Below are 21,111 nucleotides of genomic sequence, written 5' to 3' on the forward strand. Positions count from 1 at the left end.
TGAAGTGCTTAACACGACGTCGTTTTTCATGTGATTCTTTTTTTTTTTTGGAAAATATCTGCTTCTTTGAAAGCCAATTGTGGACCCACCAAACTTTGTCCTTATGCACCTAATTTCCGACATCTGCCTGCCCATGAAGCGAAGTGCTATGCACAACACAACCAGCTTCTTCTTTATTCATTTATAGACAGAAATAGAAGCAAGCAAAGAGCCCTGCTCATGGCCACAACAAGCTCCACCGTATCGGCCCTCTCTTGCCAAAGGTAAACCTTATATTTCCTTTTCATGTCCACTGGCATACATATATTTTTTTATGTATTTAATGATTTTTTTTGTAAGAATTTTCACTGATAAAACAAGAGCTTCGCTCCTATTACGCTTGTTCTTTATTACTATTCATTTGTGGTTTTGAATTTTGATGTGGGATTATGGTTTATTGCGAAGCTAAGGAATTCCATGGGTGGTAGTTAGATTACTGCAATTTGTTGGCTATAATATAATCAAAGTTTATTTATTTAGCCTGTAGCCCGTTCTGATCTTGATCTTGATCTTGATCTTGATTTTGGCCAAGCTTTGTTCTTTAGTAGGTTATGAGCTGTTTCAGGGGTTCCAAATGCTCACCAAAATATTTTCCAAGTTAATTCATTTACTTTTGGTTACAGTGATTGACTGATAGTCTTTGGTTTTGTTTTAGTGGTTTTCCATTTTGTAGTTAAATTAGCTGATTTAAATTTCCAAACTTGATTAAATTTCTCATTTGACTGGTAAATTTTATAAAATTTAGGCTAAAAATGCCCTTCCTACTTCCATTTCAACCTGGCTTTCACCTTCTGATAGCCCAGTATTTCTGGTCAGTTTGCATCATTGATATAACTTGAGATGCAAAAACTGAAAAGTAGGCGCTTTCTAGTTTGAATCTCCAAAAGATACATGTTAATGATGATACTAGAGAACATAGAAAAATGAAAGGAAGGAATACAATTGCTTGACTGCACCATATAGTACTGGTCATCATATAACATGAATTCATTGAAGGAGGCCCTCACAACAACTATATTATGGTTGCCTACCCTTTCTTTAATAGTTAAAGTTCTGTTGCTAAACCTATCGTCCCAGTAAGCTTAACTAAGCTGTTTGATTCATATTTCAAACCTGTGTGTGTGATTGATGTGCTGATGATTTTGAATGCCCAAGCTTCTTGAAATTTAAAGTCTTTGTAATTTGCATTTTTAAGTTTCAAAAAATATGCTACTATCATGAGTTGTGCTACTTTTTCTTTTTTTTAAATTAATCCTTATAAATGATGTGTGCGTTCATTGATATCCAACTTCTGTGGTTAGTCTGGCAAGGTTGAATTGGATAGCAGAAGGCATTTTTGAGTACCAATTTATGGCAGGCCATTTGTTAACAATTTTGCAATGTATTTTCACTCACTCTTCTCTGTGTGACTGGAGAAACTTCCAGATACGTTGTCATTCTTGGCAAATGAAATCTCAGAGGTTTGAGCCTTGTATTTGTCACTTGCATTTGCTGAGTAGGGAGCATCCTAATAAATTTTGTCATTCTGATGTGATGCTTATTTATGCTTGCATGATCTAAAACATATACAGATTAAATTTTATGTGCAAAATTGGTTGTTGCTAGATGACACTGAAGAGCTGGCATATTAAAGGAACCTGTAAGAGAATTGCAGGCTATCAGCTTACAAATCTGTCTTAGGGGACTTTTTAGCACCAAATTTAAATTGTTGTTAACACCTGTTGCATGTTTGATTTTGTGTCATACATGGTTGATTTGGAATCATTGAACAGAGTTAATTTATTGCAGTAGTTTCTATAAAAATCATATCTTATAGGTCTATACATTTTTTTTTCCATACAGGTTATTGGGGAAAATAGCATTGGTCACAGGTGGAGCCACCGGAATAGGAGAGAGCATTGTCCGTCTATTCCACAAGCACGGTGCAAAAGTTTGTATACTTGATTTGCAAGACAACCTTGGTCAGAGTGTCTGCGAATCCCTTGGTGGTGACTCAAACACTTGTTATTTCCATGGTAATGTCACAATAGAAGATGAGGTCCAACGTGCCATTGTTTTCACCGTTGAAAAATTTGGAACACTGGATATTCTGGTCAACAATGCTGGGTTATCAGGTCCACCCTGTTCAGACATACGAAATGTAAATTTATCAGATTTCGAAGAGGTGTTTGATGTAAATGTGAAGGGTGCATTTATTGGAATGAAGCATGCAGCACGGATTATGATCCCGCTAAATAAGGGTTCGATTGTTTCTATCTGCAGTGTCAGCGGTGTAATAGGAGGCCTGGGTCCCCATGCATATACAGGGTCCAAGCATGCTCTTTTGGGGCTGACCAGAAATGTTGCAGCTGAACTAGGAAAATATGGGATACGTGTCAACTGTGTTTCTCCTTATGCAGTTCTAACCGACCTGGCCTTAGCTCACTTGCCCGAGGACGAGAGAACAGAAGATGCAATGGCAGGTTTCCGAGCCTTTGCTGCAAAGAATGCTAATTTGCAAGGGGTGGAATTGACGCCTAATGATGTGGCTAATGTTGTACTCTTCTTGGCAAGTGAAGAAGCAAGGTACATTAGTGGGGCTAATCTAATGGTCGACGGGGGCTTCACTGCTGCAAATCACTCTTTTAAGGTCTTCAGATGATCAATAAAACAAGCAAACTATTTTTTCTCATATATGTAACGGGAAATCCTTTCCTATTATATTAGTAGCCTGTGTTGTTGATGAAACATTTGTTGCTATATAGAAATAACATCATCACGTAGAAACAAATTGAACTCGAGCTCGAAGCAGTTGTTGCCATTATATTAATTATAAACGTGAGCCTCTGGCCATATCAAGAATTGCCACAACAAACTTCATCTTTGGTTATCTCTCATTTACAGCTAGATTATTTCTTTCCACTAAAACAGGAAGCTATACATGCAAAACCATGAAATTAGTTAGTAGTATTTTATTTATCATATTTTAAAAAGCTAAAAACATAAAGAAATGACGTCGTCGCCAAAAAACTATTAACTACCCTTATTTGCCTCCAAAAGAAAAGGATTAACTACCCTTATCCAACCGTAATTTAAAACACAAGAACCAGAGCCCAAAAGGCGATGGCCTTTCACCTGCATCTTGAGAAACTGAAAACAACTTCGAAACCTATTTATGGCTTCTCTTCATCAAATTCAGCATTCGTGGCTTTCTTCTGTCACTCAAAAACCTGCTCTCTTCCCCTCCAAAACATCTCCATTCAAAATCTCATTCTCTCTTAATCCATCCAATACTGAACCCACTCCACAAAATCCACCAGAATTCGAACCCGAACCAGGTCCGGCTCACCCTGTAAAGCTCGCTTTTGAGAAAGCTAAAGCATATAAGAAATCGACTGGAGACAGCAAGAAAACGAAACTTGGGCAAAATCTAGTTAAGGGTTCTGGTGGTTCTTCAGTTGGGAATAATGGGAAAGATGAGGAAGTGCCAGCCTCAGTTAAGGTTGCGATGGAGAACGCAAAGGAGTACAAGAAGAATAAAGGGGTTGCCGGGGGCGGAGACGTTAAGGGTTCGGCACGAAGTGAAACAAATTCAGGTATTTTATGGGCAAATCCAGTTTGGTCGATATTAAGTATAAATCAGTATTGTGTAAAGCCACTTTTTTACGAAAATATAAGACCTATAAATGCTCAGTAGTATAAATAAATCATTTTCAGGGACTTGTCTAAATTTCTTCCTGAATGTTTTTTATAGAAAAACCAAGTCGAGGTGTAAGAAAATTTAGGTAACTCATTTGGCATTTTTTCTGGTTCGAAAGTTGAAATGGTTAAAGATTTGAGAAACTCTAGTTCCCTGTATTGAATGCATACAAACTAATTGCCAGAATCAGGAGCATTTCATTGTTAAGTTGAAGCATATACTGTTTACTGACATTTGTATATTCGTATGGTTTAGGATTAAAGGGAGGGAATAGGGAGAATTTAGTAAGTGGTTTGGTGGAGAGCAGTGCCAGTAATAAAGAAAAACTGTCAATTTCAAGCATGGATTTCATGGGACTTAACTTTGCGGATAAGAAACGGGGCAAGGGACTGCCTCCTGGATTGACCCCAGTCACAGACTCTTTTCCAGGAGGGGACTTACCTGAAGTTGAGATAATTGTTGGAGACACAAGCAAGTTTGGGGACCCGACAACATCAATGCCTAAGCCTAGCCAAGAAAATGATTCAGAATTTTACAAGCCAAAGGTTTCAACATGGGGTGTCTTTCCAAGACCTGGAAATATTTCCAAGACGGTATTCTAATTCAAATTTTATTTTTTTTCTCAAATGCCAATTTTATTTAAAATTCCCATTTTTTTAATCTCAATTAGTGTTCTGGCTTTTTTAGTTATTAATTGATCCTGCAATTATTGCTGTTAGATAAGTTTGTTTAAAAATAATCGTATGAAGTAGAAAGCAAAACTTCTATCTAAATTTTCCAGACAGATACAGAGAAAAATTATCTGACTTCTTATGAACAAATATTTCTCATTGGCGCTCAAAGGGTCTACAGAATCCTTTTATAAATAGGCTGTATGCAAGCATACAACTAAAAATGCTATGTAAAATAGATAACACTCAGCATACTTCTCTTTAAGTTAATTACAACAGATATTAATAGATATTATCCCCCTCAATCAAAGTGTGAGGTAACACAAACTGATTGTGAATGTGGTAATCAAAAATGTGCTCCAGGTAAACCTTGGGTAAACAGATCTGCCAATTGATATTGACTACTAACATAATGAACTTGTAGTAGTTTAGAAGCAACTTTTTCCACAAAATGGATATCCAATTCAGTATGCTTGATTTAGCATGTTGTACTGGATAAGCAGCCTTGTAGTAGCAATGATATTATCGCATAAAAGAGTAGGAAAGGAACAATATTTAAAGAAATTTTCTGACACCAACCACATTAGAGTAGAACAAGAGAAAATAAACTTTAGTCTTAATTTTCTTTTCCTGTTCAACCTTCTTTATCATCAATCAATATTGTGCAACTGTTACACTTGTCAAGAGGAAGAAAGTAATGCTTCTTTCACAAGGACAAAAGGGAAACCTACGATTCCAATAGTTATGGAAATTGTTAATAGCACCTTTTTGTTTCTCTATTTTCTAGCAATGCAAACTGAAGTATGCTCATTCGGATATTTCTTGCTTGGGTTTTTAGTTTGGTGGTGGTAGAACTATTCGCCCTGGAGATGTGCTTGAAACAGCAGAAGAACGAACGGCTAAAGATGAGCGCACAAAGCAATTACTTGCAGCTTACAGGAAAAAAGTTGGCTTAAATGTTGATCCAAAGCTGAAACTTGAGTGTGAGAAGGTACACTTGCTGGCTTCTAACTTCCATAATTCATATTATAAGATGGAAAATATATATTCCATTAAAAAGTATTTCCTAGACTAGATGACAAGTAACTTAACATAGTATCGGAATAAAAATAGCTTTTTTAAAATAAAAATAGATCTTTTAGAACTGCATGTCCTTGGTATACTACTTCAAATAAAACTCTAGTTTATGCCTTCCTTATCTGCAAACTAGCATGCCTGTTTAAGTTTTATTTTTGTTTGGATTTCTTTTCCGGTTAAAACTATTGCAGCTCATTGGTAATGCCTCCGGAGACTAAATATGAGCACTGAAATAAAATTGTGTTTTTATTGCTTACCTATTGTATCTTAAGGTGTTAGTGTAGATTGGCCTCTTTTAGTACTTCAACCCAGTAAAAAGTTTCCCATTTGAGATTTTCTATTTTAATTTTTTCCAATCTATTTTACCATTAAAAGTTTTATTTCAAAGTACGTAATGAATGGAGATTCTAACCTCAAAGAAGTACCATGCTCGAGTTTGAGTGATCCATCCATATTTAGGCATTGAATGGATATACGTGCATAGGATTGGAAATTAATATGCTGATAATAGCTTTTATTAAATTTTGACATACATTGCTTTATATAATGTGTAGGGATGGCTTGAGAACTAACCTACAACACTAAGAATGTGAAATGCATAGCGAGTTGTCTACTTTGCTTTTTGGTATACAACCATTAAATATATTGATTGACCACCTAAGTTGGTTTTTGTGCATCTTCCAATTTGTGATTGTTTATAACATTTACCAAAGTATACTTTTGATTTAATCCTAGAAAAATGTTGCCTATGCCTTTTCTTTACAGAATAATAAAAGCGTGTTTGAAAGAATGGGCAAGGGACTTGTGATTATAGCTAGTTTTGGGAGGGAAAATGCAAGTGCTAAAAGAGATGCTTGATGAATAAAGGATTTGAGGGTATGAGTTTGTCAGTATTTGCAAGAGAACTTGGCCACATCGGGCCTTGTGAAATTTATCATATGATTAGACATGCTTTGATTCTAACCACAGTCTATCACATGCTAATGCTTGTCATGCATCTATTGGAGAAGAACTGTTTTTGCAACCTTTTTTCCCCCTAGTTCAATCCTTTGAGATTTACAGGCCTTGAAGGATGGTGACACCTTGATGGATTCTGGAATGCTCAATGAAGCAGTGCCCTATTACCAGAAGGTTATTGATAAGTTGCCGTTTCAGGTAATTTTGCCTAAAATATGAATCACCGCTATTTGGGTAATCCTAGCTGGCTTATATATGTTTACTGCATCTCCATTTAAATTAGTCATTTAAGAACATACTTTTAATGCCCTTATTGTCAAATCTTGTTGAAGTTTGAATGAACAACAAAATTATGAATAAAATATGAAATCCTGGATAGCTCTTGTTTCTGATAGGGTTCGGCAGTTTTGCACGCCTTAGGACCCCTGTACTGAAATCTATTGCTTTAAGGGTGTAACCGTTACCTAATGATCATGATACTAAGCACTAGATATAAGAATTGGGGTTATATGATAGTAAGCAATAGATAAAACAATTGGTGCTACATAACCCTTAGAACAGCATCTAATTTTAACTATGATCCTCAATTTTTGGATCTGTAGGCATGCTGCCTGGCAAGCAAAAAAGATCATTGAATTAAACTAAGCTTGGCTTTTTTATGACCTTTTCTCTCTCCAGTGGATCAAACACTCAACGCGAAGTTGTCTACAACATTAAATTAGCTTATTGCTTTTCTTTTTTGATGCAGAGGACAACTGATGATATATTGTCAATTGGTCATTTATTGATTTGATTGCGAACAATATTTTCTTTCTTCTACAGAGTGAACTTCATGGATTAGCAGCTTTGCAATGGTCTATCTGTCGAGATTCACTTGGAAGGTACATTTATTTACAATAACTTTTAGATCCCTAATGGATTGATGTTCTATTGAAAGCGGACTACTCATTCCATTTCATTGAAATGCGAACCAGTTACCTGTCATAACTGATATAGGAAAATTGACTGGATAGAATTCCGCCATTATGAGAAAATGATATCTGGACCTCAAGCATAAAAAAAAAGGGCTATGGCCTTCACTGTTTATGAATGTGAAATTTCCACGCATATTTGGGAAGACAGTTCAGTGTCGAATAAGGTTGCCTTTCTTTTTATTCAACTATACCAGCAAATGTTGATGGTAATGTGACTGGAATGCCAATATTTGCATTTTGGTGCACTTTTTATTTTCTCAATTTCCTGCTGAAAATTTTAATATATTTATTTTTTGCTACTATATTGAAGTAAAAATTCAAAATGATTGACAGGCCAAATGAGGCTCGGGCTATGTACGAAAAACTTCAGTCTCATTCAAGTCCTAAAGTGAGCAAGAAAGCAAGGCAATTCATGTTCAGTTTCCAGGTAATTGGCAATTGAGTTTAGAGATCGTAATTTAATAATAACATAAACTGCAGCATCAAACATTGTGACCATAGAACACAACAAGCTGTACAGTGCAAACCAATACATTTGATGCATTCTCATAATTGGATATCTTATATTTTGTTGGTTCTGTCTTTGTAGCCATTTTGATTGATTACTGAAAGAAATTATTTTGCTAGGCCATGGAGATGATGAAGGTTACAGGCTCAAATTTCTCACCTAAAAGCACTGGCTACCGGAAATATTTTGAGAAGTTTATTGATGATAATGTGACTAACTACCTTGTGGAAGAGGCTGAAAGCAGAGGAGCACTGAGTGAAGCTCTCCCCTATATGGTTTTCCTTGTTTCTCCCATTTTCATTGTTCTATTTATCGCTGTACAGCGTGGGAATATCAATTAGAAGGAATAACAACTACATATATTCAGTTTCAAATCCGTAAAAAGAAATAAAGCAAGAACAATATTTCTTTTTCACAAAGAACTATGTTCCTGCTTCTCACCTAACTTAATCAGGAACTGCGAATTAGGCTGTTTTTGTGTTTTATTAGCTCTAATTAGTTTATTTTGTAGGTACATCCAACATATCATTCTGACCTTGTTTATAATGTCTATCTAATCGTTTGCAGAACAGTTCATCAATAATTTCTAGTTTCTTATCCAGATAATAAGAGGTATCAACTGATTTTTTTACAATTCCATGCTTTTATAATCTCTCTCTCTCTCCATGACAATCTACAGAGACATTGCAACTGTAGATCAAATCTAAACTGACATTACAACTATAAATGAATCATAAGAGATTGTGTATTTCTAAAACCCTAATTTGAAGAAGAAAAAAAAGATTGCTTTACCAAGAATCCTACTAAAAGCATATAGATGATGTTGGAAAAAGGATTAGTTGCAATATTCCAACTAAAAGATGCTTCTTGATCTTAAAAAGTGCACCCACCCATCTTTTTATCTTATCACAAGTTGGTATAATGCTCTAATCTCAACTTAATTACCTTAATTAATCATACTTGCAAGTGATGGTTTTGTAACTTTATTTTTCCTAATTACCCTGATAGATTCTTTTAAGGTCAACTTGGTTGTAATAATTTTTGTGGGGTTATCTGTTCTCCACACCTTAGCTTCTACAAATCTTCACTGTACAACTTTTTTGTCATTATTGGACAAATAGCAATTAAAAAAGGAAGCACATGCTTATGCACCACAAAGAAAAGTAGATCCCAAAACCATTGATGATCTTTCTCCCTAAAAATGTGTGATTACTTTGAAGGTACTCACTATTTTTTTTTTTTTTTTTGAATAATTAAAGTTACTTTAATTCTCTTATCTTTAGTCTAATCAGCTAGTAAGATATGTGCCTCATTTGTCCATGATTAGGTGCACAGTCAAATCCCGAAAGGGGCAATGACTTGATCTGTTTATGCATATGTCTATGAAAGTGAACCAGATAATAAGATTTCTGTAACTCTCTCAGCTCTGTGAATGCAAATAATCTAATTCTCATAGATTGGCAGGGGAAAAATGCTAAATGGCACAAGTTCTCTTAGTCTGACATTAGCAATATCTGAACTGCTAAAAAGCTTTTCCAGAACATTATAGTCTTTTCACACGTGTTGGATCATGCACAAAGTTGTGAAAAAAATATTTTCCTTTGGAAATGAAGACCATTATTTGAATAGATAAGGAACAAGATAACATGGGAAAGTTCTGGTTCATGTATTGTTAGACAGTTGTTGCAGGTCATTTGGGATTTAGACCCATAAGTAATCAAGTGAAGTGCACATATAAGCTGCAATCTTTATCATTGTATTGAGGATTTTTTTGTACATATATACGTGCCTCATGGAACCATCTGGTTTTGTGATGTTGTGTCCACTAATGTCTACACCGCACGCTCCATTGTCAGAGGGTTCAACTTCACATTTCTTTGTCTAAATAACAGCAAAAAGGAAATTCCCATTGGACCCATTTGATGATAATTTTTTAATTTACCATATTCATTTGTCCAATTCTGGCAGACAATTTCCTACTGCTGCTGACTCTCTTGTCTTACAATTGTTTGCACATATATATATATATATATATATATATATATATATATATATATATATATATATATATTACTGTAAAAATTATGGGGAAAGAAAGATAAAAGAAGAAACAGGTTGTATGTTGCAGGCTAAGAAAAAAAGTTTGAATAGGAAATAGGAAATGATTATAAGACAGGGTTGAATTCTTGAAAAAGCAAGAAATATTTGATAAGATTTTTTGTAGGGCTTAAATCAAGATATTATTATAGTAGAGCGATTTATCAATTCTTGAAAATCACAAAAAAAAAAAAAAAAAAAAAAAAAAAAGAGAAAGATGAAAAGCGAATTAAACTTTTTTTTAGACTTTTTAAAATAATTTGATATCAATTTCTCATCTTCTATATACAAGTTTGTCATTTCTTGAAAATCACTAAAAAAAAAAGATAAGGTCCCTTTTTTTCCAATAAATAATTATTAAAAAGAAAAAGAGAGGAAAAAAAGAATTATTTTTTTTTAGATTTTTTTAAAAATAATTTGGTATCAATCTCTCATCTTCTATATGCAAGTTTTATAATTATCATTTAGTTAACGACCGCACTATTTTATTTTCAAGATTGGAACTTCAAAAATTTTCCTACAAATAAAAAAAAAATTCAAAACACCATTCTTTGCCAAATTCTTCCAATCAATCATGCATAATTCAAAAATAAACATGTTCATTGAAATTTGAAATTTCTGATGTCGGACAAAGGTTAGGCAAATAGCTCAACTAACCACTCTACAAGTCAAAATCTCTAGTACCAATTATTCAAATTTTAATTCATAAAAATGAAATTAAGAAAGCTTGCTATACCCATGACTCTTTAATCACGACCGTTAAAAGAATTTTATTTCAACTTTATAATTACAATCTAAGTTAAAATTAATTTCTAAATTTTATTTATTTTAATATATATATTTATAAAATATATATATATATATATATATATATATATATATAATATAATGGGGTCATTTATTTTCTTCACGTCAATGGTGCTCCTCCATTGGGGATAGAGAAGGTGGGGAGGAGGAGCGTCTGTGTAAAGCTAAGTAGGACCCACTAGCAGCCCATTTTCGCCGACCAGACCATTCCCTTTCTGTCTTTTTGTAAACCGCTGCCGCCCGCCCGGTCCTTAAGTTAACATTGGTCGGTTCCCATTCAACACTTACCAAAATGACAATAATACCCCTCCTCTTCCATTTTGCAAATTAAAATACCAATAGCACCCCTGCCCCTTGCATTGGGAATGTGCTCAATTTCCTTCCCATGTCATTGTCCATGCCCAAGAATGAGCATCATCATCCTCAATAGAAGAGCCACTAATTGATTTCTACTCACGCATATATAAAATGTAGCATTAGTTAACCGAAACTCTCTTTACTAAAATTTAAACCGTTTAATATTTTTATACAGAGGTTAAGAAATAAATTATTCTCTTAAATTATAATAAAATTAAAATAATTTAATTAAATTATCCTTTACAATAATGCATCAAAAAAATTTTTTTTTTTTTTTGCAATTCACTATTATAAAGTTGCACCAGAGCTCAAAAGCATTGGCACATAAAACAAGCCCCCAACCCAACTGCAAACCATTCGTTCACATTTATGACAGTTGCTAACTAATTTAAACTGAAATGTCCTACAATTAACTACCAGTACCATAGCACATTTAAAAGGTGGTTCAACAGTTTCAATACTGCCAAATTTTGCATTAACAACATAGATATGCCAGTAGCAAAGATAGAGACACTTCAATCTTCATCCAAAAGATGAGGGGTTCTTATGTCATTTCACAAAAGATAATGGGTTTGGGTATCTAATCACCACTTTTTAACCCAATCTCTAGGAAAGAAGGAACGAGAAAGTGCCATATACACATGCAATAATTAAATGCAGAAAATGCTTAAACAAATGGAACAAGCATCATCTGTGAGGCAAGTCAGCATCAAACTGCTATCTTAGCCTCGTTCAAATTTGACATTTGCCAATCCCTGTTTAAAGTAAACAAAGGAGCCACCCACTGAAAACCAAAAGAAAATAAATAAAGAAGAATCTTTACTTGTTTGTTATTGAAGTTTTGTCATACCTCAGTCTTGTGGTTTTTTGGTTCCAACAAAAACCACAAGGAAACAACTTTTCTTCCAAAACTTGATCCCTACATCTCCAAGGTAAAGATAACCTGTATTCCTCAAATCCCCTACCTTTGATCCATGTTTCTTGCTATTCTTTGAAGATGGTACAAAGAAAGGTACCAAACAAGCCTGGAATCCAAGCTGATCATGTTAAATCCGAGAAGCGGTTGGGGAACCTGAAACCAACTTCTTGTCAGCACCAGGATGGCAAGAATAGAGGACCAGATATGAGAAAGAAAATGAAAAGGTCAAGATCAATCAAACGTTCAGATATTGAGAGCTTGAATTCACCACCTTCGAGGAAAACCATATCCCAGCTAGGAAAGCCGCCACCTTTCAATGCTCCATCCGCTGCAGCAACCCCTCAGAAGCAGCCTATCATCAAAACTGGTGGATCACCGAATTACATGAAGGCTACAAGCAGTTCAGAGGCAAGAAAAGAGCATTCTCAGGTGAGTACCTCAACTGGTTCAGATAGCAAGAATCTGCGTCGCAGAAACTCAAGTAATTCAAAAACTAGCTCTGCTTCTAGTAATAAACCGACAAGGACTAGTTCGAAGCTGGTTAGGACTTTAACAAAGACCCCCAGTTTTAAGCCGGCTAGAAGTACAGCAAAAAAATGTTCCAGGGTAGCTCTATGTGCAGATATAAATGTACAGAAAGCTACCTGTTCTTCAACTTTGAAGGATTCGAAGTTTCCTGAGTACCTCATGCTCAATCCAGGGGGTACTGATGCAGAAGGAACTTCGGTTCTGAAGGTCTGTCCGTATACTTACTGCTCTCTTAATGGTCATCATCACACTCCTTTGCCTCCCTTGAAGTGCTTCTTGAAGGCAAGGAGAAGGTCACTAAAGGCCCAGATGAGTGCAATATTGGAGGTTTTATCGCCACGCAGAACTAAGCTGTCGGGTGATGGAACAGAGGAAATTAGCAGTGAACTAAATTTCTCTGATGATAAACCTCTACATAAGGAAGAGGATTCAATTGATACAGCAACAACTCCTGTGGTAAAAGAAGCGGACAAGGACTTTTTTATTGAAATCTATGCCAAAAATATGGTTGGTGGCACTGAAGCAATTGAAAAGCACAGAGACGGTGGTGAGGGATCAATTGGTGTTACTGGAGAATCAAATGAACAGAATGGCGATTCCTCTTCTCAGGATGGCAATCAAGCAGCAGCTAAGCAAGAAAACAAGGAGCAAGTTACTGATAACCTGTCTGATGCAAGTAGTGACAAAGATGACAGCATTTCTGAATCTAGTGATATGGAGTGGGAGGAGGGGCAGTTTTCCACCTCAGACATTTATACAGAAATCCATTATCTCGACAAGCCTGACAAAGAATCTTATATCAGTGTTGAATACCTATCAGATATCAAGAAGGTTGATTTGCCTGATGAACCTGAGATAATTCATTCAGATGACATACTTGGTAACTGCACTGAGGAGATTCTAGTTGATGACATACTACAAGAACTTTTTGAAGCAGAAACCGCCTCCTTTGGCACGCAATGCAATGATAATGACTTCGGGATTGAAGATGTGCTGCAGGCTTGGGAAACTATTGAATCTATACAAGTCACTGGTGATTCAACTTGTGACCAAATTTCTTCCATTGAAGATGCAATCAAGGAACCAATAACTATGGAAGAGACGAATGAAGAAGCCGAGGGATATTTGACTGGAGCTATGATCATTTCTAATTCAATGAGGGAGCCTGTTCTGGAATCAGAAGCAGCCAATGAGAATTTTCTGAAGGTTGAAGTTTGTGAAATAGAAGATGCTACTGTGGAAAAAAATCCTCAATTCGGAGATGCTGAAAATGATTGTGACGTCAACCTAACAGCCGAAGCTTTGAATGCTTACCAGGATGATGAATGTCTTCAAGCCGAAGAAGTAACTAAGTTGCTCAAAAGCCAAATTGCTGATTCTTCTCAGATTTTTTATGAGAGCAGCAAGGTCGAAACTAATGAAAGCCAGAAGCCTGACAAGACAGAAGCTGATCCAGATGGTGCAGAGGTAAATGACTACCAAAACCACTTTATTGCTGAAGACAGTAGTGCAAGTCAAGAGCTTGTTGATGAAAACAGTCCACCTAAGCATTGCGATCACCTATTGGATGGCCAGTATCATAGCATTAATGTTGCTGAGAACCAGAACTTATTTAAGGAAGATCAAGATGGAGCTAACAAGTTCAAAACCCCAACTTCCACTGATTCTGAACAGATTGATTTGAGCTTAACTGAATGCAATGCAGGAAAGGTTATGAATATGGAAGTGGAAGTTTGCAACAAGTCAGAGACTGCAGAAACATTCCTTGCAACTGGTAATGGAAACATTGCGGGATCAAACAGCAAGTTCCTTCACAAACGAAGCAATTTCAACCAAGAAATTGGAAGTACCTGCGACATCAGGAAATGGACAATCAAATGCAAGAAGCACATCATGGACTTGGAGGAAGAGAGAACATTTAACCCAAAAGAACCAAATTTCCTTCCTGTTGTTCCTGACCCAGAGTCAGAAAAGGTTGATCTCAGACATCAGATCATGGATGATAGGAAAAATGCTGAGGAATGGATGCTTGATTATGCACTCCAACAAGCTGTCACAAAACTTGCTCCTGCTAGGAAGAGAAAGGTGGCACTACTTGTTGAAGCTTTTGAAACAGTCTTGCCCATACCAAAATATGAAAGTCATATCAGGCATGCATCAGCAGCCTTTTCTCACTCAAGACCTATTCAAGCTTGCAGTTGACACCACTTTCAAAGGTACAATGGGTTATTTTCTAGGCTTTCACTCTTTTCATTTTGTTATAGAATTTATAACTGATTGACTTACAGTTGTCACTTACACAACAGAAATTCAATTGAATCTGATAAATCGACACATTCCATCTTTATTGCTGTGCAGTTGATGATGAAGAGAAAGCAGCTTAAAAACACTATCTTTAATAAGTTGTTGATCTAGGGAGTATGATCATAGCTAGCCGGGCTCATGTTGTAGGAGTAAACTACATAGAGCAACTAACTCGTTGATGTGGTGGCTGAAAGGAGGTCGAAATGCTAAGTTTACTGGTGAAGTGCGAGTGAAGACTTTCTAGCTCAATAATATGTGTAATAGCAATATAAAATATGTTGTTAATTTGTCATTACAGGAGGGAAACTTCCAAATGTTTTTTAACTTATTATGGTTATTGTCTGTTTGGTATTATAATGTTGTAAAATTATTGTAATTAAGTTCATGCCTAACTGACCAACATATTCATCTCCATGGTCCGTAATCACATTCCAACAGGAAAAGTGAAGAAGAAATTCCGTCAATCTTTCTGCAATCAAGTGGTTACATAAGATCAAAGTTATGGAAAAACTGATTATCAATTTCAAGAAACAACAAAACTCGGTAAAATAAAAAATTCAGTCCCAAGTAGGTTCTTAAGAACAAAACAGATATCATACGTCAACAAGTATCAAGACTACCTTAATTTCCACAGGCCCGGCAACAAACATAAAATAAAAATAATAAACCTGAACGTACCTGTTCAAATCTGCAGCAAAACTGAACTAGTTTGGGTCTGACCAATTTTTGGCACAGGCCAATTGATATAAATACCTGCAGTATCTCATTTACTTCTCTCGACAGAACAAGTTTGAGGTCCCCAGAATGCAATCACCTTTTTATATTAAACAAGTTCTTTAAAACTTTTAAAGAAATACATCAAGTTGCAGCTAACAGAACCATTCAGCAATCTCGCAGTTGATAAATCATAAATCTAATAGCAATAACCAAGCATTAACATTTAGTGGATCAATAATCTTTGAAAATTCTTTTATTTCTTGCATTCTTGTAGAGGTGGGAGACACTGTGAATGAGCGTGTGCGAAAAGAGAGAACCAAAGCATGTGCATAAGACCCAACTTGATTAACATGCAAAACACAGACATATAATGACAATACTCATAATGACTGAAGGATTTCAGGGACTAGAGCAGGGTACTGGCAGGAAGGCGGAAACTGAATCCTGAGATGAGTTCTCTCTCACACACACATACAGAAGAATTATAAGCAGTAAATAACATACAATTTTGTGTTGTGAAACAACTATGTCACGGTAATGGCGTAAAAGTTTCTTTAGATAAAAAATATATTAAAATTAAGAATATATCACATGTCTGTTCAATATCCATTCTCAACCAGATTCAATTTCAAGAGGCTTTGTAATAGATGCATAATTGAATCAGTAATAACTACAACCAGAAAATATACAGAGACAGGATGACTTAAGCAAATTCACTAGCAGATGCTCATCAGTTTTCCAGACCCTATGCGTTGGTTATTTTTCCTTCCCCTTCACTAAATTTTCCCCAAATTTGTCCTCCAAAAGCAATGACAACCATATGGATGAAAGTCCTACAGTTGCTTTTATCTCCGTGCTTCATCATCTAGTAATGTTAAGAACATGTACAAGAGATATTTCCAGTGAGATTCTTAATAAATGTCAGAGGATAATTCTTAAGCATGAATCACAGAAAGAAGCAATAAAATGTACAATAACAAAGTACAGAAAAATTTTCACACTATTTTCATTATGTTACTTTCAGTACAAAATAACCATAACATCAAATAAATCATTTTCGTCTTTAGTAAATTTACTGAGAGCTACAATCAAATTGATCCTCCTAGTCAACTATGTGTAACTCTCAAATAAAGTTATTTTATTTCAACAATCATTTCGAGAAATGTGACTTGATTACAGGAGATTCCAGAAGAAGGGATTGAAGCACTCCAGTATACTTTTCCAGACTGCAGTGCGAACTTGCTGTCTCAGAAGTAGCATTAGCATGCTCACTCTGCTCCACTGCTTTCTTTGTCATCATATCATCATGAAACAATTTGAGTGCATCTGTTGTCGAAAGAGAATGCACAGATTCATACAAGGATTGGAATTTGTTTCTCTTTTCTTGTGTTTCAATAAGCCTCTCTCTCAACCCTTCTGGAAGGCATGCAAGTGCACTTTTATGGAGTGAAGATGTAGAAGAATAGAAAAGGAAAAGAAAATAAAACAAAGTTAGAAAATACAAAATTCACAGCAAAAATGCAGAGAATTCAGGACTTTTCTGCAAATTAGACAAGTATGTTGCTTTCATATTTATTCAGTTTACCTGGTAACCCCTCTAACAATACCCCAATTGAATCCTTCAAGCACCGACTCCTTAAAACCAATATTAAATCCATCTTGAGCAATAGCTTCTTTTCCTGCTATGACACCATCACGATATCCAATCTAAAATTCATCAAACAAAAACAAGGTCGATAAACGTTTGTAAATCATTACATGTATAAAACTCAACAAGCAGAGTGAAACTTAGTGATCAAATCACCGTATGAAATTGGTTGCGCCTCATCTCCCCTTCCCTATCCAATTCGTCATCAGAACTATCCCAAATATTTCCATCTTCAGCCTGCAAATCATCTACATCACAAACTGGAACTGGGTAAGATGTCGTGCTCTAAACCAAAACAACCAAGAAAATGGAGAGAACAATAAATAAAAGGCTTAAAATTAATTCTGCAACCAATCCTACTTACCAGTTGGAATAGAATCCAATTCTAATTTTGATAGATGCAAACTTTCTGAGTAAAGCTCTTTCGCAAAACTGCCATCCATCTATCATCAATCAGAAAACACAAACTCAAAGTAAGTTCCTTTAACTTTTTAATAAGCTACTGAATAATAAAAAATCATTAAAAAAACTACGTAACAACTTCAACTTCAAAAATTTTATACTGGTTCTGGTCCTAAAGAAACTAAAATTTAGGCAATAAGTGAAAAATGAAGATCAATAACAGAGAGAATAAAGAAAACAAAACAAAAAAAGGACTACACTCACCTGTTTCCGGTGAGTTTATGATACTTCAGTTCAGAGAAGAAAGACGAAGACCCACCCTAGGGCTGGTTGGGGCAGAGGCTGTTATTATTGGGCCACTTCCGCTTTATATAGATGGACTTAAAGTTTGATTTTTGATGGCCCATTGGAATAATTTTAGCTTTCAGTGGAAGAAGCACTGAGCCCACTACAATTTTAGCGGAATGATAAAGAAAGACATGCATGCAGTGCCTCATATAGTGAAATGAAGGAGAAAAGATGATGATTGGATACTGAGAAATTGAAAGAAAGGCTGAGAAAAGGAAAAAAAATGGAAACAGAGAGCAAAATTAATAGATAAGAGAGAAAAAAATTTATTATTGATATCTAATTGATTAATTTAAGTAAGTTTCCTATTTATACTATATATTTAGAGAATCAAAGGAAGATTCTTTCATATTTTAGTGAGATGAGAAAGGAATTATTTTTCTTAAAGACTCTCACTTTCTCCCTGTCTGCGTCATGTGTGATTATATATATATATATATATATTATCATTATAAGGAAGACTTCTAAAAAAGAAGCCATGTGTTTGTTCCTTTTTTGTGGGCCAATTTCACCATTAGCTTAGCTTGATGGCATTTCTATATTTCTTGCATTATTATTATTCCAATCTTTCACTGTTTTTATTTCTGAGACGTGCAAGAATGAGGCCAAATGACAAAACGTTATATATATATATATTGCTTAACGTAGCTGTGTTTATATTTCATGGGTTTGCCATTTGGATTCCAAATAAGTAGGAACAAAATTAGAAAAAGGTTCATTAATTTACATATGCCTGCCTTGTTAAAGAAAGTGTGTAACGCTTGCACCTACTGTTTCATTCCATATATATATATATATATATATATATATATATACACACACACACACACACACATATATACAGAGAGCGTAAGTGGATACCAACTACAGCTGATTTAGTTTTGACAAAAAGAAAGCAAAAGAGATCTTTCTCTCACTATTCTAAGACAGAGAGGATGGACTTTGGGACAAAAAGATGCTGTTGTGTCCTATCAGCCATCCTGCTCGTGATATTTTCTTGTCTGTTTTGCAATGTCAAATGCAGCTGTAATGTGTACCAAGGGAGTTGGGTGCACGACGAGTCGTATCCACTCTATAATTCATCGGCTTGTCCCTTCATTCGCAAGGAGTATGACTGTTTGAAGTATGGCCGCACTGATCACCTCTACCTTCATTTCAGATGGCAGCCCACTCACTGTGACTTGCCTAGGTAAGAATTACCTCTATCCCTCTCTCTTTCATTAAAACCTGCACATGTACTTCTGTTTTTAGCACATGCTAGCTTTTAATTCCCAATTAAGGAGTATGTTAGGGAGAAATGAAATGATTGCAATAAAACTAAAATTCAACGGCAAGCTTTTTTTTTAGCTTCTTTTGAGCTGTCGTGCACGCAAGCCAGCCCACAGCGAAAACCAAAAATGAATAATTCTGTGATAGGGGCAGCTACGGTGCCTCTCGGAGCCAACGGGACGTAGTCAGATTACTTGGAATGATAAATGAATATGGGTCTAGACGTTTCATAGTTAAATATAAATAATTCCGTGATAAGGATAGACTTGTTTATTTATATTCCATTATTAATAGTAATTTTCATAGTTAAATTAATCAACTTGATTGATTACTAGTACTCATAATTATTCTTACAATCATTGGTGATACTTTATGATTGTTAAACAATTATATGTGTATAGTTAGTACACAGTACATCCCCACCGTTTATCTTCTAAAAACGGCACAGGACATCTGCAAAACGACAAGTCATATATAATTTATATTCACATTGTCGTCAAATTATGAACCGGAACAAACCACTATAATTTATTCTCTTATGGATTGGAGGATAATCAGTAAGGAGTCGTCTTCTGTTTGTTTCTTTGTCCTGATAGGTTTGATGGCCAAAATTTTCTGGAAACGCTTCGAGGCAAGAAGATTATGTTCATAGGGGACTCAGTGAGTGTGAATCATTATGAATCACTGTTGTGTTTGCTTAATGCTGCCATGCCTAATTCCAGTATCAGGCAGGACACAAATGCGTCTCTTCCTACTGTAGTATTTGAGGTAACTTAACTAAATTATTATACTTAATAAGGAATTTTCTTACACATTTTTTCTTGTTAATTTTCTTGAACTTGAATTCCTCAGGATTATGGAGTGTCAATAATTCTGTCTCATTCCCTATTCTTAGTAGACATTGAACAGAAAGACATTGGTCGAGTTCTAAAGCTTGATTCAATCAATAATGGAACGGTATGGAAAGATATGGATGTCCTGATTTTTAACACTTGGCTCTGGTGGTACAGAAGAGGAGCTAAGCAACCGTATGAACTCAGAATTATTCTATCTAATGAAGAATGACACTTTTTCTTTCTCTATCTATAATCCGGCCAATGTTTCTTGATTTTCAGATGGGATTATGTTCAAGATGGTGACAGCATTGTTAAAGACATGGACCGTATGGTTGCTTTTCGTAAAGGCTTAACGACATGGGCAAATTGGGTTGATTCTGATGTGAATACAACTAAAACCAGAGTCTTTTTTCAAGGAATTTCTCCTTCCCATTACAAGTAATTATTTTAGTTATTTCTTGGTTGTTTTCTTCCTTTCTGAAACAAAACAACCATTATATAAACAGATTTTTTTTTTTGTGTTGAATCAGTGGAACAGAATGGAATGAACCAGGAGTGACAAACTGTGGAAAGGAAACAGAACCAATAAGCGGATCGACTTACCCTGGAGGTCTGCCATTGGCATTAACCGTAGTGGAGGATGTTTTGAGTGGTATCAAGAAACCAGTTCATTTGTTGAACATAACAACTCTTTCACAGCTGAGAAAAGACGCACATCCCAGCTCTTACAATTGGTTTAGAGCCATGGATTGCACTCATTGGTGCATTGCTGGAGTTCCTGACACTTGGAATCAACTTCTCTATACAGCTCTTATTAATTAGTTACAACATAAATTTCAATATGATACCAATTCTTATTGTTTTAGTCATTCAAAGTAGTTAGCCAGGCCATTTAAAGGTCTCATGAATTTATTTACAGAATAAAGAAACCAGCAGAAATATAATGGTATGAACTTTTTTTTTTTAATGATTAG

General features: G+C 35.4%; 5 protein-coding genes across 10 annotated transcripts; 4 read left to right on the forward strand and 1 right to left on the reverse strand.

The window, feature by feature from the left end:
• The first annotated feature begins 104 nt into the window (after positions 1-104).
• On the forward strand, positions 105-2,819 carry ABA2 (NAD(P)-binding Rossmann-fold superfamily protein). 2 transcript variants are annotated; one of them, XM_012213228.4, is made up of 2 exons: positions 105-263; positions 1,882-2,819. In XM_012213228.4, exons 1-2 carry the CDS (start codon positions 220-222, stop codon positions 2,678-2,680), a joined length of 843 nt encoding a protein of 280 aa, XP_012068618.1. In that variant the 5' UTR covers positions 105-219; the 3' UTR covers positions 2,681-2,819. The 2 variants fall into 2 exon arrangements, with proteins under 2 accessions (XP_012068618.1, XP_089575978.1); XM_089719852.1 differs by lacking the exon at positions 105-263 and adding an exon at positions 1,322-1,499.
• Positions 2,820-3,074: 255 nt separating this feature from the next.
• LOC105631196 (cytochrome C oxidase subunit) lies at positions 3,075-8,393 on the forward strand. The gene is made up of 7 exons (XM_012213226.4): positions 3,075-3,614; positions 3,974-4,311; positions 5,228-5,380; positions 6,529-6,621; positions 7,246-7,304; positions 7,731-7,824; positions 8,025-8,393. The coding sequence occupies exons 1-7, from the start codon at positions 3,194-3,196 to the stop codon at positions 8,244-8,246; spliced, it is 1,380 nt and encodes a 459-aa protein (XP_012068616.1). The 5' UTR covers positions 3,075-3,193; the 3' UTR covers positions 8,247-8,393.
• A 3,413-nt stretch (positions 8,394-11,806) lies between these two features.
• On the forward strand, positions 11,807-15,302 carry LOC105631195 (Plant calmodulin-binding protein-like protein). 2 transcript variants are annotated; one of them, XM_020678319.3, is made up of 2 exons: positions 11,807-14,829; positions 14,920-15,302. In XM_020678319.3, the coding sequence occupies exon 1, from the start codon at positions 12,164-12,166 to the stop codon at positions 14,813-14,815; it is 2,652 nt and encodes an 883-aa protein (XP_020533978.1). In that variant the 5' UTR covers positions 11,807-12,163; the 3' UTR covers positions 14,816-14,829; positions 14,920-15,302. The 2 variants fall into 2 exon arrangements, with proteins under 2 accessions (XP_020533978.1, XP_012068615.1); XM_012213225.4 differs by having other exon boundaries at positions 11,809-14,829; positions 14,972-15,302.
• A 1,314-nt stretch (positions 15,303-16,616) lies between these two features.
• LOC105631194 (uncharacterized) lies at positions 16,617-18,105 on the reverse strand. Of its 4 annotated transcripts, none has more exons than XM_012213224.4 (5): positions 17,949-18,105; positions 17,647-17,725; positions 17,439-17,530; positions 17,220-17,341; positions 16,617-17,070 (listed from the first exon to the last, which is right to left on the reverse strand). In XM_012213224.4, exons 2-5 carry the CDS (start codon positions 17,723-17,725, stop codon positions 16,785-16,787), a joined length of 579 nt encoding a protein of 192 aa, XP_012068614.1. In that variant the 5' UTR covers positions 17,949-18,105; the 3' UTR covers positions 16,617-16,784. The 4 variants fall into 4 exon arrangements, with proteins under 4 accessions (XP_012068614.1, XP_012068613.1, XP_020533980.1 ...); XM_012213223.4 differs by having other exon boundaries at positions 17,439-17,542; XM_020678321.3 differs by lacking the exon at positions 17,949-18,105 and adding an exon at positions 17,821-17,937 and having other exon boundaries at positions 17,439-17,542.
• A 645-nt stretch (positions 18,106-18,750) lies between these two features.
• Positions 18,751-21,104, forward strand: LOC105631193 (protein trichome birefringence-like 38). The gene is made up of 5 exons (XM_089720347.1): positions 18,751-19,221; positions 19,898-20,069; positions 20,154-20,329; positions 20,417-20,575; positions 20,668-21,104. Exons 1-5 carry the CDS (start codon positions 18,968-18,970, stop codon positions 20,957-20,959), a joined length of 1,053 nt encoding a protein of 350 aa, XP_089576473.1. The 5' UTR covers positions 18,751-18,967; the 3' UTR covers positions 20,960-21,104.
• The last annotated feature ends 7 nt before the right edge of the window (positions 21,105-21,111 follow it).

This window comes from Jatropha curcas, chromosome 1 (genome assembly GCF_041381405.1).
Source record: "Jatropha curcas cultivar XTBG-Jc1 chromosome 1, XTBG_Jcur_1.0, whole genome shotgun sequence".
Classification (NCBI taxonomy): domain Eukaryota; kingdom Viridiplantae; phylum Streptophyta; class Magnoliopsida; order Malpighiales; family Euphorbiaceae; genus Jatropha; species Jatropha curcas.

Coding starts and splice junctions, on each gene's coding strand:
- ABA2 (XM_089719852.1), top strand. CDS start 1,390: ATGGCAGGCCATTTGTTAACAATTTTGCAATGTATTTTCACTCACTCT. Junction 1,500..1,881: donor TGGCAAATGAAATCTCAGAG/GTTTGAGCCTTG, acceptor TTTTCCATACAG/GTTATTGGGGAAAATAGCAT.
- LOC105631194 (XM_012213223.4), bottom strand. CDS start 17,725: ATGGATGGCAGTTTTGCGAAAGAGCTTTACTCAGAAAGTTTGCATCTA. Junction 17,543..17,646: donor ATTGGATTCTATTCCAACTG/GTAAGTAGGATT, acceptor ACCCAGTTCCAG/TTTGTGATGTAGATGATTTG. Junction 17,342..17,438: donor GGCGCAACCAATTTCATACG/GTGATTTGATCA, acceptor GATGAATTTTAG/ATTGGATATCGTGATGGTGT.
- LOC105631195 (XM_020678319.3), top strand. CDS start 12,164: ATGGTACAAAGAAAGGTACCAAACAAGCCTGGAATCCAAGCTGATCAT.
- LOC105631196 (XM_012213226.4), top strand. CDS start 3,194: ATGGCTTCTCTTCATCAAATTCAGCATTCGTGGCTTTCTTCTGTCACT. Junction 5,381..6,528: donor TGAAACTTGAGTGTGAGAAG/GTACACTTGCTG, acceptor TGAGATTTACAG/GCCTTGAAGGATGGTGACAC. Junction 7,305..7,730: donor TGTCGAGATTCACTTGGAAG/GTACATTTATTT, acceptor AATGATTGACAG/GCCAAATGAGGCTCGGGCTA.
- LOC105631193 (XM_089720347.1), top strand. CDS start 18,968: ATGGACTTTGGGACAAAAAGATGCTGTTGTGTCCTATCAGCCATCCTG. Junction 19,222..19,897: donor ACTCACTGTGACTTGCCTAG/GTAAGAATTACC, acceptor TTGTCCTGATAG/GTTTGATGGCCAAAATTTTC. Junction 20,070..20,153: donor TTCCTACTGTAGTATTTGAG/GTAACTTAACTA, acceptor TGAATTCCTCAG/GATTATGGAGTGTCAATAAT.